At 40.0% G+C, this 15,109-nt stretch overlaps 1 protein-coding gene across 1 annotated transcript in view; it reads right to left on the bottom strand.

The window, feature by feature from the left end:
• The window catches only part of SLC35A1 (solute carrier family 35 (CMP-sialic acid transporter), member A1), a 47,829-nt gene extending 35,405 nt beyond the window's left edge, over nucleotides 1–12,424 (bottom strand). Inside the window, exons 1-2 of the mRNA XM_008593834.1 lie at nucleotides 12,350–12,424; nucleotides 7,168–7,345 (exon numbers count right to left, since the gene is read on the bottom strand). Of these exons, the coding sequence (XP_008592056.1) occupies nucleotides 7,168–7,345; nucleotides 12,350–12,365 (194 nt within the window). The 5' untranslated portion in view covers nucleotides 12,366–12,424. The remainder of the gene's footprint in view (nucleotides 1–7,167; nucleotides 7,346–12,349) is intronic.
• Between the last annotated feature and the right edge of the window lie 2,685 nt (nucleotides 12,425–15,109).

Raw genomic sequence — 15,109 nt, 5'->3', positions numbered from 1 at the left:
TGGGTTCACTGTTAATGCTGAAGGGGGTCAGCCCCTTAAAACCTCAATTATCTTTTAAAAGGGAATACACCCTGGTAGAGCTACAGAAGGTATTGGAGAAATTAATTGGCTTTGGCCCTGGCTACCCTTGTCAACAGGGAATCTCAGTCCCGTTTGAGTTGCTGCGAACCCACAGTGACACTCAAAAAATCATGTTGCAGAAAAAACATCAGGACTGCTTCCGCACCATCCAAGACCAGCTAAATCAGGCTCAACTCCACCGGTTCAGTATTACCAAACCATTGCAGTTGTGGCTTATTGACGGCCAGCAATCTATGATGGCCGTGCTGGTCCAAGACAACACGGCCATCCAATGGGTCCATGTATCTTTTGCGGGGGCCCCTGGGTGTATACCTTAGTTGACCAAACCGCCGATTTGCTTCAAAAAGGAAGGACTACTGCTCTGCACTGTTATGCTAAGGAACCTGAGAAAATTGTCCTACTGTATAAATTAACAGATTTTGCCTGGTTAGCAAGAAATAACAACAGAATTGCCATAGCTTTAGAGGGATTCATGGGAGTTATTGACCATCACTATGGCCCTTGCAAGTGGCTAGCAGCAATCAGCCACCTGCCCTGGGTGGCCCCCCAACTATTCTCCCCCCGTCCCCTGTTAAACGTGTGCAATGTCTTCACAGATGGAGGGCGAGCCGGGGCGGCAGTAGTATTGTTTGCACCCACGGGCCAGTCCCCTGGGGACCCCAAGCAAACCCTTTTCCGGCCAGCCGAGGGATCAGCACAATTTAAAGAGTTGCTGGCCCTACAAAATGTCCACATCCCCATGAATTTGTTCTCAGACAGCCTGTACGTGGTTAACCTGTTGCCGGGACTGCCATGCTCCCACATACGCTTAGATAACAACCCCATCACTCCACTTATGGTACAAATCCGAACGTTGCTGCAGCAACGGGAGTCCCCCATTTTCCTCACACATCTCAGAGGGCATCAGAACTTACCTGGGCTGCTCTCATTGGGCAACAATATTGCTGACTGGCTAGCATCCAGCGGGCCCGAGGTCAACACCGCTCAACAGGCCGCCCAACTGCATGAGCTAACACATGTCAATTGGAGAGGCCTTCACACCCATTATCCACAGGTTCCCATCTCCCAGCTCAAAAAAATTGTCCATACCTGTAAGTCAGGCTCACTCTATTTGCAGGTCCCACCACTGCAAGCTCCAGGCGTTAATCCCCAGGGATTGAAGCCCAACGTATTATGGCAAACTGATGTAACTCAATTTTCCTAGCTTTGGAAAGTTAAAATACATATTTATGTCCATTGACACTTATTCCCAGGCCTGTTGGGCAACAGCCCACTCAGGAGCAAAAAGTAAGCATGCACAAAGCCATTTATTACAGTGCTTTGCTGTTTTGGGCCTCCCCTGTNCCCAACTGCATGAGCTAACACATGTCAATTGGAGAGGCCTTCACACCCATTATCCACAGGTTCCCATCTCCCAGCTCAAAAAAATTGTCCATACCTGTAAGTCAGGCTCACTCTATTTGCAGGTCCCACCACTGCAAGCTCCAGGCGTTAATCCCCAGGGATTGAAGCCCAACGTATTATGGCAAACTGATGTAACTCAATTTTCCTAGCTTTGGAAAGTTAAAATACATATTTATGTCCATTGACACTTATTCCCAGGCCTGTTGGGCAACAGCCCACTCAGGAGCAAAAAGTAAGCATGCACAAAGCCATTTATTACAGTGCTTTGCTGTTTTGGGCCTCCCCTGTCAGCTAAAAACTGACAATGGCCCCTGCTTTATCAGTTCTACCTTTAAAACATTTTTAAACACGTGGGGCATCCAGCATACCACTGGCATCCCCCACAACCCACAAGGCCAAGCCATCATAGAAAGACAAAATCAGGTATTAAAAACCCAACTTTAAAACAGAAAAGGGGGACCACCAGCCCCCACATGCAACTAGGCACAGCCTTATTTACCTTAAACATTTAAAATTTTTCCCGACACAACCCCCTGTCAGCGTTTCAAAGGCACTGGGTAACTCAGCCAGCTCGGCTCAAGGCTCAAGTAAGATGGAAAGACCCCCTTATGGGCCAGTGGCGAGGCCCTGACCCGTTATTAACCATGGGCCAAGGGTTTGGATGTGTCTTCCCCATCAATGCACCCAGCACCATATGGGTGCCCACCCAAAACCTCAAGTTCTCCCCCCACGTCCACAAAGATAACGTCTCCAACAGTTTGGAGGAGTGCAGTCTCTCCCCCCTCTTTGCAGGACCACCATAACCATGCTCATCTGGGTCAGAGAAGAGATTGACCTAGACCTGGACAGGGTGCAAAAGGCAGTTGGGTACTTGCAAAACATCTCTAACGTCTTTGTCTGAGGTTGTTTTACAGAATCGCCAAGGACTAGACCTCCTGTTCCTCCAGCAAGGGGGCCTCTGCGTGGCCCTCGGCGAAGAGTGCTGATTTTACACTGACCATTCAGGGGTGGTTACAGATTCCCTAGCTAAAATTAAAGAGGGGACTGAAAGAATGCAAGTGGGAAAAAAGCGCCACCTCTAGTTGGTTTGAAAATTGGTTCACCGTCTCTCTTGGTTTACCACCTTGCTTTCTGCTGTGGCAGGTCCTCTCATTATTTTACTCCTTTTAGTTTCCTTTGGGCCTTGCATATTAGGAAAAATAGTGGCCTTAATAAAAAGAAATATCAGATCCATCACCATGCTCACTCAGGTGGTTGAGCAAGTTGCACAAGACCACAACCCCCAAAACCCGTGGGTCAACATGGCTATGCAAAAACTTCATGCCTGGGTATAAGGGTTCCGCTGTCGCCCCCCCAGCGCTCGGTTGGACAGTCAATGATGGGTAAGATCCCCTATCAGTGGGGACAACCTAAGACAGGCACAACCACATGGGAAATGGTGAGGCTGAGTGGCTAGGCGCCGTCGGCTACCCTCATAAAAAACAAAAAGGGGGAAATGTTGGGCTCATATGCGATTCAGTAATGCCAAAATGGCTACTTAGGCAAGGCCTTCTCCATGCGGCCACCTAAAGATGGCGCTGAGAGGAAGCAAGGTGGGAGGGGACAGCTGGGTTCCACATTTTGTTTTTGTTTAATTCCATTGGCAGCCCTGGTTTTCCGCGCTTGTGATCAAGGCATGATTGCTTAGTATAGCTTAAGGAACCCCCACGCATGACCGCGTGATCTTTACCCTGATTGGCTGGGTGGAGGGGACTCCCCCACTGGCAAAGCTTAAATACGCTTGCTTAACAAACAATAAATGGAACTGCTTGACGGAACCCCTGCCACGTCTGAGTGTCCTTTCTACAGGGCTGGGTTGGCGGGCAGATCACTCACTCCCCCCAGGGAGATTCTCTGGCCGTCTCTAGGGCCAAGGGGTGAAGCATTAGGGGAGCTTAGGGCTGAGGGTTGAAGCATTAGGGCAGCTCGCTCTTGGGTTCGGCGTGGGAGAGGTTAGGAAAGGGAGGAAAAACCTGCTGGTGGAACCCAGCATATAAAGTTATTGCACTTTATCATGGGGTAAAGAGTGGATGAAGAGAAGAAGCTTTTACTTCACTTAATAGTTTTTTCCATTTAAATAGTAGTTTCAGGTTTTTTTTTTTTTTTCCTTTTCCTGTAGTCATTCTCTAAAAAATTCAAATATAAACTTAATAAATATTACCTAGTTTTCTACATTAACCTTATACTGTTTTCCTGGGAATATGGAGGAAATGTAGTATTTTAATCATCAAATTCTAAGTTTTTCTTAATTTTTCCTCTCTGAAGAGAAAGTTCTTCTAATTATAAATCTTCAGTTACTTCTAATATAATTCTTCCACATATTCCCATAATATTCTGAAATTGTCATCCTTTCTCTCGGATGATAAAGTATTGCTTCTACTCTGGGGGGGGAGTATAATTTCATTTTTTTAGGTCTTCAGATTATTTTAACATTATGTGGGAAAGAATTTTCAAACAAATATAAATTCAAAAATATGAATCGATTTTTATTTCCTTTGTGTATAACAAATCATCTCATAGAATTTTAAAGTAACAAATATGTTCTGATATTTAGAAGTCTGTCCATCATAGCAAATAAAGCACTGACATCCAACCTGTTTTTTAAAAACTTCATTCTTTTTGCCTCTGATCCACTTATTTTATTTTTAATTACCAATTTTCATATGTGTACAAAGAAATGACAGCATTGAGAGTATTTGGAAAATCTTTTACTTTTTTGCAAACTTTACACCACTAAATCTAAAAGACCATTATAAAGTTCTAGGCTCTTTCGTTTGCTGCAACTCTAAACTGTTCAATTCATTCTTAGTGGCCCAATCATAGTCTGGCCATGTATAAGGGTACTTCAAGAAATTTGCAGAAACAAGAATTAAAAGATAATACAAATCTTTCCATGACATTTTTGAAGGTTCATATTTTACTCACCTTTTTCACATTCCAACTGCTTTGGGTGAATTATTACAAGCCAGTTGTCCTTTCAAGATCTAGAACCAATTTTCAGCATTTTCTCTGGGTATCTTTCCCAGACTGATAGCTGTGCTTTAGTTTTGTTATCAACTGTCTCATCACATATTGCTGAAGAAGCAATCACAGTATCTTATAACGTTTCATTTTGTAGCTATCAAACTATGACCTTATATTGAAATAATTTATCATCTTTCACTCTTTTGCCATTCCAAGAAGTTAACATTTTCGTATGCCTTCTTAAAAGTAAATCCTTTGTTTCAAGAAATGTTTTCTTGTATGAATATCAGGCAGTTTCTACCAATGTTTCAAATAAACACGTGATAATTTTCCATCACACTTCTCCATAAGAATTAATACTCACTCTAAAATTCAAATTAGTTTCAAATGAGTTTCACTTCTTTCACGTTTCCTAAATTTTTTTCCCAACGCTTTGTCCACTTAGAAACTCCCAAACTCTTGTTGGTTACATAATTTCAAATGCCAACCACCAAAACTCTATGTGTTATAAATCTTTACTTTTTATGGATTGTCCCTGGTCTTTGTGTACTCTGAGGGCATGTGTTCACAAAATATTTGCTTATTATGCTGGTGACAGACACAGCGACTATTGAAAATGATGATGAAATACAGTACAGTATTTGATTTTTCCACACTTGCTATTTTAACACCATTATTTGACGTGCCTGGTGAATTTTTAGAAATTTCTGTGTTTATATTTTGATATAATTTCCAAAAAAGTTTCCACAAGACAATTGACCATACCCATAACATCGAATAGCTGAAGAAGAGTAAGAAATGCAAAGCTGGAAAAGCATCAAAATAAAACAAAAAGTTTATGCAGATAAGTTGGCAGAACACTAGCCCAACTGCTGAGTTACAGCAAAGGCTTCATTGCTTTTCTTTGCATATTTGTTTCTAAAATTTCTTAACAGTTACAAAACAGACTGAACCATGATTTGATCTTACAGTTTAAAATAGATTATATGCACTGATAGTTCTATTTAATTCCTGAATTACAATTTTTCTGTCCCTCTGGAAGTTAGAGAACAAGAAATGTATTCCTCTATCTCTCTTCTTCCAATACCCCTATATTTTTCTTAAAAGAAGCTAAGCCTTAAATTATTAACTCTTAGCTTGTTATATAAAAGTCATTCCAGAGTTTTAAACATAGAGGCTTTTGCCTTTGAAACATTGCCTTTTAAAGGTACAATAAGACCTGTCATTTGTCTGACATCAAACAGAATAAAGAATTCCATAATAAAAATCAAATTTCCAGAAAAAAAAATGACTCTTGTTAAGTAAGAAACTGTGAAAGGTCTAAGATTTTATCCTACATATAACCTAACAAATTAGGCTGCCACAGTATCTCCGCCTACAAGATAAATTTTAAACTTAAATATATTAAAGCTTTCTAGCATCCAGCCTCAAGTTATTTTTCTGTTCTTTTCTCCTTCCACAAACCATTCTTAGAGTATTTCTTTTCACATGGTCATTTGAAATCATGTGTGTGTTGATTGGTTTATTTTGTCTCTTACATCAACCTAAGTTCCAAGCAAGCAGAGACCATATTTATCTATTTCATTCATATCTGTATATCCAGCACCTAGTATAAAAACTGTCTCATAAAAACTACTCAATAAATATGTTAAATGAACTTAGAAATGTTTAAATGTAATTTCGACCTAAAAGCCTACACGCATGATATTCCTCATTGCTTCCCTATCTCACCAACACACATCTTGAAACCAGTATGAATTCTCACCTGCTCCAATTACTTGCATGGGTCCCCATCTCATAACTCTTTTTCCAAGTCATTTACTTACAGAATTTTATTTCATTCTAACCACCCTATATGATTTTCTCCAATTAAAAAAAATGAAGAAACTAAAGCTAAGAGGGGTTAAGAAATGTGTGTGAAGCCATAATCCCAGAGAGCCTAGCATTAAAATTAGTTCAGTCTCACTTCAAATCCCTATCTTAACTCTCTCTACTGCTGCATCCTTAGCAAAAACAATTCTTATATGATATTACTAATTCAAAGCCCATGTTGCACCATATTAACAGTGTAATCTTGAGGAACCTCAGATGCTATATCAATAAAATAGGGGTAATTACAGTACTTACCTCAAAAATGTATAACTACTAAATGAGAAAATTCATGAAAAGCACTTAGCACAGTGCCTAAGCACTTAACACAAGAAACACTGAAGTAATGTTTATTATTATGATTATATTCCTCTAAAACAGAAGTCAGCAAATTTTTTTGTAAGGGTCAAACAGTAAATATTTTAGGCTTTGTGAGCCATACGCTCTGTTGTAACAAAAATGGGCAGCAAGCTGTATTTGGCCCATGGGCCATAGTTTGCTGACACATGTTCTAGAGCAGGGTTCTTCAACGTCAGTATTACTAATATCTGGGACTGAATAATTCTTTGCTGTGGAGGGCTATCCTGCACACTGGAGGACATTTAGTAGCATCCTTGGTCTCTATCCACTATGTGTTCAAGTTGAGACAGCCAAAAATATCTCTGGGGGAGGCAAAATCTCCCTGGTTGAGAAACACTGCTCTAGAGAGCAACCAAACATATAAAGATGTAGCTTGAATTTTCTAATACTGAAAATATAATAATTATTAGAAAAATAATAATTTATTACACTAAAAGTATTTATACTCACTTAGCTAAAATTCCCACACTTAGCAATAACTTTATAACTTCCGTAATACACACGGCTGTGGTTGAAAAGTAGAGTTCTTTGTCTGATGTCCTTGTATATCTTAAAGCTATGGTATAAGCTGCAGCCACCAGGGTCATCACTGTCAAGCAGTATAACTTGAATAATAAACTCACATTTTCTGGAAAATATGTGCAACAAAGATATTATTTAGTAGACAATATTATATATATAAAAGTTAACCCAGTAGTTATAACCCGAAATACTTTGTTTCAAGCATAAAGTATTTTTTAAAACCCATGACATTTAAAAATTTATTTCAAAACAATACTTCACAACTGCATGCATACAAACACACATACACAAAACACTGCTAACTTTTTCAACCAGTTAGGCATACATTTTGTTCTTTGGGAATGCCCCAATTGCGAGATTATGTAGCTGCTGGGGTTGAATTGTGTCCCCCAGAGTCCATATACTTAACCTCCACTATGACAACATTAAGAGGTTGGAGATCCTATTACGGTAATGGAAAGCTAGAGCCTTGAAGAGGTGATTAGATTATGAGGGCCATGCCATAGTGAATGGGTTAATCCATTAGATGGTTTAATGGTGGCCATGGGAGTGGTTTTGAGGGCTTTAAAAGAACAGCCAGTGAGGAGGTGAGCTCTCTTTCTATGTGACACCCTGCTTTGCTGTGAAGAGTCACTAACTACCAACAAGGCTCTCACCAGATGTATTCCCTGGACTTTGGACTTCCCAGCCACCAAAACTGTAAGCAATAAATATTGTTTCTTTACAAATTACCAGTTTCAGGTATTTCTGTTATAAGCAACAGAAACAGACTAATACAGTGGCATACTGACTCTAGCGTAAGATGTTATAAATCACATATTTTAAATATCTTTATGGTTACAATCTTGTGAAAGCAAAACAGGAAATCAGGATAAAAGCAATTGCTGCAATGTATATTCTAAGTTTAAAGACAGCAGAAAGATTACAGAAGGCATAATTGAGTCATAAAAGTGGAACTTAATACAGAAGTTCATCAAAATAAAAAATTATATCTAAACTTTCATTATACAGAAAAATAGCCTTGTTATACAGAAAAATAATTCATAACACAAAAAAGAGTATTAAGAACAAAGCTCTATAAAATGTGAAATGCAGGAAATACACGACTCAAACACTAAATTTAAGAACTGCCTGCAAGTATATCTGAGCAGCAGCCATCACTCAGGCACCAGAGCCAGTCCAACACCTTCAGTAAAACCACAAGTACTGGGATATCAGGTCTCTCTCTCATACTTCCTTATACTACCCAGACTTGCTCTGAAATTGCCATCACCCAGGGCTCAAACTATATCTACTTTCTTTATCCGCCTCCCACTTCTCAACCACCAGCTTTCCTTAACCTCCATCCAAATCTTCAGGCTCAGGTTAAACAAGGATCAGCAAATTTTTTTGTAAAGGGCCAAAAATAAATATTTTAGGCAAAATCAAGGATATCATGGAAAGTAAGTCTATTATGAGAGAAAATATTCTCATATATTTTTTGACAAATTCAAAATATTATTTAGTACAATGCTTTGTAATATAGGTCTGATTGAGTTTGGATGTGTTGTCCCCACCAAAAGTCATGTGGAAATCTGATCCCCAATGTGGCAGTGTTGGGCTGTTTGAGTCATGGGGGCAGATCCCTCACAAATGGATTAATGTTCTCCCTGAGGGAGGGAGGCCTGAGTGAAATCTTGCTCTATTAGTTCCTGTGAGAGTTGGTTGTTTAAAAGATCCTGGTGTGCTCACTCTCTCTCTCTCTCTCTGTCTCTCTCTCTCTCTATCTCTCACTTCCTCTCTGTCTCTCTGTCTTGCTTCCTCTCTCTCTCTCTCTCTCTCACTTCCTCTTGCTGTGTGATCTGCCTGTACCCGCTGGCTGCCTGCTGTTTTCCACCATGAGTAGAGGCAGCCTGAGGCCCATGCCAGGTGCAGCTGTCCCAGAATCGTAAGCCAAATAAATCTCTTTTCTTTATAAATTACCCAGTTTCACGTATTCTGTTATAGCAACAATGGACTAATACAAGGTCCATTAATGAAAAGAATAGAATTAGTTTGGAGAGATAACATTCCGCTTAATTGTGTTCAAAGTTAGTGTTCTATCATCAAATCAACTGCAAAAGTTCTTCTGTAAAAACCATTCTTGCCTTAAGGGCCATATAAAAATGAGCAATAGGCTGATTTGGCCAGTGGGCATTACAACAACCTCAGATTAAGAATCAGAAGGACATGAGGAACTACAGGCCGCTACTATAACTACATTATATGCTAACTATGCTTTTGTTCACTGTTTTAAGAGCCTAACAACTATTCAAAGGCGACTTTCATAGGGAAACAAAATAGGAATTCCAAACACATTAACTTTAGATAAGGTAAGGTAGGAACTTACAAGGAAAGGGGGTTCTTTGATATAAATATTTCCCCCTGGCAAATTAAAGAATAATTTGTAAATTGTAGGCAAATTTTAAAAATTACATCAGGTCCTAACTAAAAAGTAATATGGTAGAACAGAAGAAAGAAAGCTTATAACTGCCTAAATTTTATTCTTTCCAAAAGTTCTTAGGAGCCAATAAGCAATGTTTATGTAAAAGGAAGTGAAGGAGATCACTACAATACTTCCTTTCATCTAAAACTTTCCCACACAAGAGAAAAATGTATGACTTCAACAATAAACATCTATAACCTTTAATTAAACAGTAGGGCAGAAAGCACTTCCCGTCTTCTAAATCGGGGTGAGCAAACTACACCTGGCGCTCAAACTACACTTGTCGCTTGTCTTTATACTGCCTGTGAGCTCTGAATGGTTTTACATTTTTAAATGGTTGGGAAAATTTTTTTAAATACCATTTTGAGATGTGAAAATTATATGAAATTCCAATTTTTGTGTTCATAAATAAAGTTTTATTGGAACATAGCCACACTCAAATTTGTTTCTGAATTTTCTCAGCTACTTTTTCGCTCTATAACAGCAAGAGTTGAGTAGTAATCACAGAGACCAACCATTGAGCCCTTTATAGAAAAATTTTGCTAACCCATGTCCTACATTATCAGCGCTTTCATAAATAAGAGATAGGACTGCCAAACTAAAAACTACTTTATTTTAGCTATTGCATAGGTTCCTTATTTCCAAACATAAAATGTTTAAATACTAAATCAAGTATTTCTAGCCTCCAAACATTCTGACCTATATTATTATTTTTTCATCAGCGTTGAAAAAGTACCTGTTTGCACAGTGATTATGTGGGAATACATATTACATTCTTGAAAAGAACTACTAATCCAAATGGAAGAGTAATCAAATAAGTTTAGATATTTGCAAAACATATAGGACTTTGGTATGGAATAACATATTTCAACTATTAAAAAATACTTGATGTTTTAAGCATGATTTTCTCTGACATTTCGGTTTAACATTAAGTCAAAATATTTTTTCTTCATTCCATTCATAAATTATTCAGTATGAAATTTCAATTATTAGCAATTTCGATTTTTTCAGGGTAATATCAAAAGTCCATGTCATGTAATGACTTAAATTGTGCTGACAATTCAAATCATGCCCAAGACTGGTAACTATAAACCTAGCCCACAACTCAACTGGCAGCCACATCTTAAACCTGCATTGTTCTCTGTTTCTCACAAAGCTCCCATTAGCTCCCACGCAGTATTCGTGTCTGTATGGAAAACGTCCCCCAAAAGAAACTTAGAGTCTGGATTTATATACTTTTTTCAGTTATATTTAACTTTATTTTATGGGGGACATTATTTGCAATACCTGAGAACTTGGAAATTCAAGAAGTCCCACATAAATCCTTTGTAAATATCCATAAGCTATGGAAACTGCAATTTTGTTAGGATTATACATTTCTACTGGGCATTTAAAACTTGTGACACAACCAAGGCACAACAAATATGTATTGGCAATAAGCCTAAATTCTTAAATTGTCGCAACTATTTCAGGTAATGATTTGACTTCGGTAATTTTTAAATTTTCCCTCATCATTAATCTTGCTATTCCCATTCTATATTAATTATCAGAACAATTCAACGTTTTCCCTTTACTTCCTGTGTTGCTACGAAAAGACTTCTTAAGGTTGGACTTATTTGAAGAGGGAGAACGCATAAGAGAAGCATATGCCCCTGGGCAAGACAATGCCCATGCGAAAGACCTAATGATAAATGTAGACTCCAAACAAGGAAAATAATTTGGCACCCATACAAAAACATATTCTTTAAATATTTGTTCAACATTTATTCGGAGGAGAAACTAAGCGCTCTATGGCGGAAGAGCGGAGAAAGGATCCGGGTGTCACCCAACCTCCTAGTTACTGCTCTACAGTTCAAAAGTTCAGCTCTCATCCCACTAATATACACCGCTCAGCAAAACAAAAGTGCCCTTGAGTTAATTAAACTCACCCTCTCTAAATGGCAATTCGTCACCAAATATTATTACCCAAATGCGCCATCCCTGGGAAGAGGGAGGTGGATCTCACCTACCCCAAATATCAAAGTGTTCCTTCTAACCACATACAGCGTTCTCCTTGGGAGGAACTGTTAATGACTGCTTTCTTCATCTCGTTATGCTGTTTTAATGCCCCAGTGAAGTTTGTAGCGGCTGTTACATCGACCAGCCGCCTCTTAGGTGGGAGACTCGAGCATGCCTTTAAGTTCGAGCATGCCTTTAAGCCTCTGAGCAGTCCTAGGGCAGGAGGCGCAGAAGAGACCTCAGCCGCGCTGACCCCTGCCAGGACAAGACCTGTCCTGCCTCCCGCTGAGTGAGGCGGTTCCAGCCCGGGACCAGCGTCCCGTTCCCTCGGCCGCAGCCCCGGACTGTCAGGATTCGGTCCCCACCCACTACCAGGTCGTGGAGGCAGCGCGGTCTCGGACCTCTGACCTGCCCTGCGCCGAGTCTGCCGCGGGGACGGCAGCCGGTGTGGGAGGCCGGCTGCCCGTGCTGCCGTGACAGCCAGGGACGCAACACAAACTACTGACGCCTGACGCCTCGGTCCAGCCCAGCCCAGAAGCCCCGCGGGCGCGGAGGGGGCCCCGCCGCCCGACAGGCGCTGACAAGCGCTGACGCTCGCCCGCCGCCGCCCCCGACGAGCTCCCCCCTCGCGGCGGCCCGCGGCCTCACCTCTTGGGGCAGCCATGGTTCCCCGACAGCCCCGCGCGGAACTGACGCGCGCGCCCTGCGCAAGACACGGGGGACCGCCCCCTACGGTCATAGAGACGAAACCGCTCGGCCTAGAGCGCCTCACCGGCCGGCCGCCCGCCCACTGGCTTCCCGCCCAGCCAAGCACAACGTTAGGCTTAGGGATCAGAGCTGGTCCCCAGAATGGGAAAAACCAGTTGGAGGGGTGACAGGTTTGTGAAACTCGGTCGAAGACATCCTTCTGTAAACTGCAACTCCTGACCAGCTGAGGAAGCGCAGGCTAGGGAGCCAAACTTTGCCTTCTGGGAATTGTAATCCTCACAAAAGTGATTAGGAGGCAAATAAGGATTTGGGGTTGTTAGATTTAGTGATTCATTCCTGTCAAAGCTGTTGGAGAAGCTCCCAGAGCTCATAAAATAACAGAAACCACTTTCGGCAACTTTTATAACTTCCACCTAGCTCATTACTTTCCACTGTTACCTTTTCTTTAAGATTAGTATAATTTTTATTACATATTGTTCCGAAGTCTTGTGCCTGTGTCCTTATCGTCAGCAAAGTCATTGATTATTCTTAACCTAACTAGACTAACTACATGACCTTTGGACAACAAAAGGACTTCAAAAGTATTAGATGTACCAACAGGCACTTTAACACTGTAATCTCCACTTTCACTAGGGGATGTGAATTAGCATTATAGATAATCAAGTGCTTGAGAAGGGTGGTAACGGCCTTCTGCTCTTGAGAAAAATATAACAGAATTTATGCATTAATGCTTATCTCACATGCACAAGTTTGCTAAATGTAATAAAAGCGTAACAGTGGTTGGGTCGGGGCTACTCGCCTGAGAGAGCAGTGGCCCTCCGCTCTTCACCTGCATCTCGTCTGTTGTGTCTTCTTCAGCGTCTCCGATCATTTTAATCTACAGGAAGCTTTTATTGGCAAAAGAGAGAAGTTCACACAAGCTGCCTGGGAATGGAGTTCATTGGTTCAGGAGGCTCAAAGCCAGAGCTGTCGTCAGTTCATTGGTGGAGATGCCATTACTAGACAAGTGTGTTTTTTCAGGAGTATCTTATCTGAATTGTGCAGTTCTCAAGAAAGTCTAGTAGTAAACCTTGTTATAGAAATATGTGCATATGTACAAAACGTGCAAGCCGTTGAAACCATGAAATGTGTGAAGTACATGAGATAATTTCTTGTGGGGTTATCTTAAAAAGTCCTTGAGACAATGTTTTTAATCTCAGACATGTAAGCATGAGTTCCTCTCCTTCGTGCTCTCCCAGCCCCAATTTGTCTGGGTCTAACCAGAGACGTCATCTTGGTATCTACAACTTTCACAAGTGAAATTTAAAGGAAGCAATGTTTCAACAGACTCAAAGCAGGACTGTATATAAAGAGGTCAACATCAGATCTGGACTATAGAATAATCTCAGGATCCTGTTTCTTGGAAACTACAGAGTTGCCATATATAGATGTGGAATATTGTATTCAGGAGGCCCTTCAATAAAGCCTTTGCACCTAAGGTGGAAATTGAGGCGGCTTCTCTGTATCAAAGTGACTTAGATCCTCTAAGCAAGAGTGGGGTATAGTGTATGATTTTAGAAAACAAAGTTTTTCAGTTAGTTAGAAAGTAAATACTCAAAGAAGGGGATTGTTATTACTCTTTACAGCTTCAACATATCCTTGGGAAAATATTTCCTGTTAACTTTGCAGCTGGTTCTATCTATGTTCGTTATCCCAATCCAATTGCTGGACAAGCAGATATTTACAATCTTAGCCTGAGCTAATTTTTACTTTCTTACTCTGAATTATCCTAAGTCTTGGAGGAAAAATATTGATTTAATGTCTTTTATGTATGCCTACCTTTCTTTACAAGCCTCTTTATAGTGAGAAGCAGCAATCTTCAACACGTGAGGTACAAGGTCATTTACCTGATAAGCTAACTTTACAGTGCTTCAAGCAGATGTTCTTGTTCCCATCTGATACTCTAATGATATTCCTGATTGTCACTCCCAAACTGCTGTATTTATTTGCCTTAATACCCTGCTTTCTTCCATCTGTGTTCAGGCATGAGAGCTACCCTAATCTCAATGAATTGTATAAAAGGAAGCCCAGTATAATATCCACTGGTAATGAAGTAAGAGTATGAAGTTAATTAAACAAAAAAGACTGTGCAGAAGTAAATACCAAAAGGCTTAAGGAGGTTTTAGTTAAATTCAAATATGGTAGCTATGTAATAGATTATTAAGATGTGGTAATGTTTAAAGTATAGTAAACTTTATTAGTAAACTTCATTCCTATATTCATTATATAGTAAACTTCATTAACCATAAAGAACATACAGACAAATGCAGATACCTAAATATAATTGTTTCCATGACAGTTTAAGCATATCACTGTCATCCTACTATTAAGTATACAAAATCCATTTGCTATGTTATGGTTATTTTAAAACAAAGGCATTTATTTCCTATGGTATAATATTACTAAAAATAAGCCAAAACAAATGTTGCATTTTATAATGAAAAAATAAAAAGTTACAGGGAGAAAATGTAAAATTCAGTCTCTGGATTAGGAGAGTTAAACACGAGTAATAATCATCAGTATGCAAACCTTTCTTATTTGAGCTTAACTCTCCCTTGCTTCTGCTTCATTTTTTAGAAAAATAAAAAGTTACAGGGAGAAAATGTAAAATTCAGTCTCTGGATTAGGAGAGTTAAACATGAGTAATAATCATCAGTATGC

This window comes from Galeopterus variegatus, unplaced genomic scaffold (genome assembly GCF_000696425.1).
Source record: "Galeopterus variegatus unplaced genomic scaffold, G_variegatus-3.0.2 Scaffold9719, whole genome shotgun sequence".
NCBI classification, from domain to species: domain Eukaryota; kingdom Metazoa; phylum Chordata; class Mammalia; order Dermoptera; family Cynocephalidae; genus Galeopterus; species Galeopterus variegatus.
Note: the sequence above shows the minus strand (reverse complement) of the source record. Positions and strands in the feature narration are given on the sequence as shown.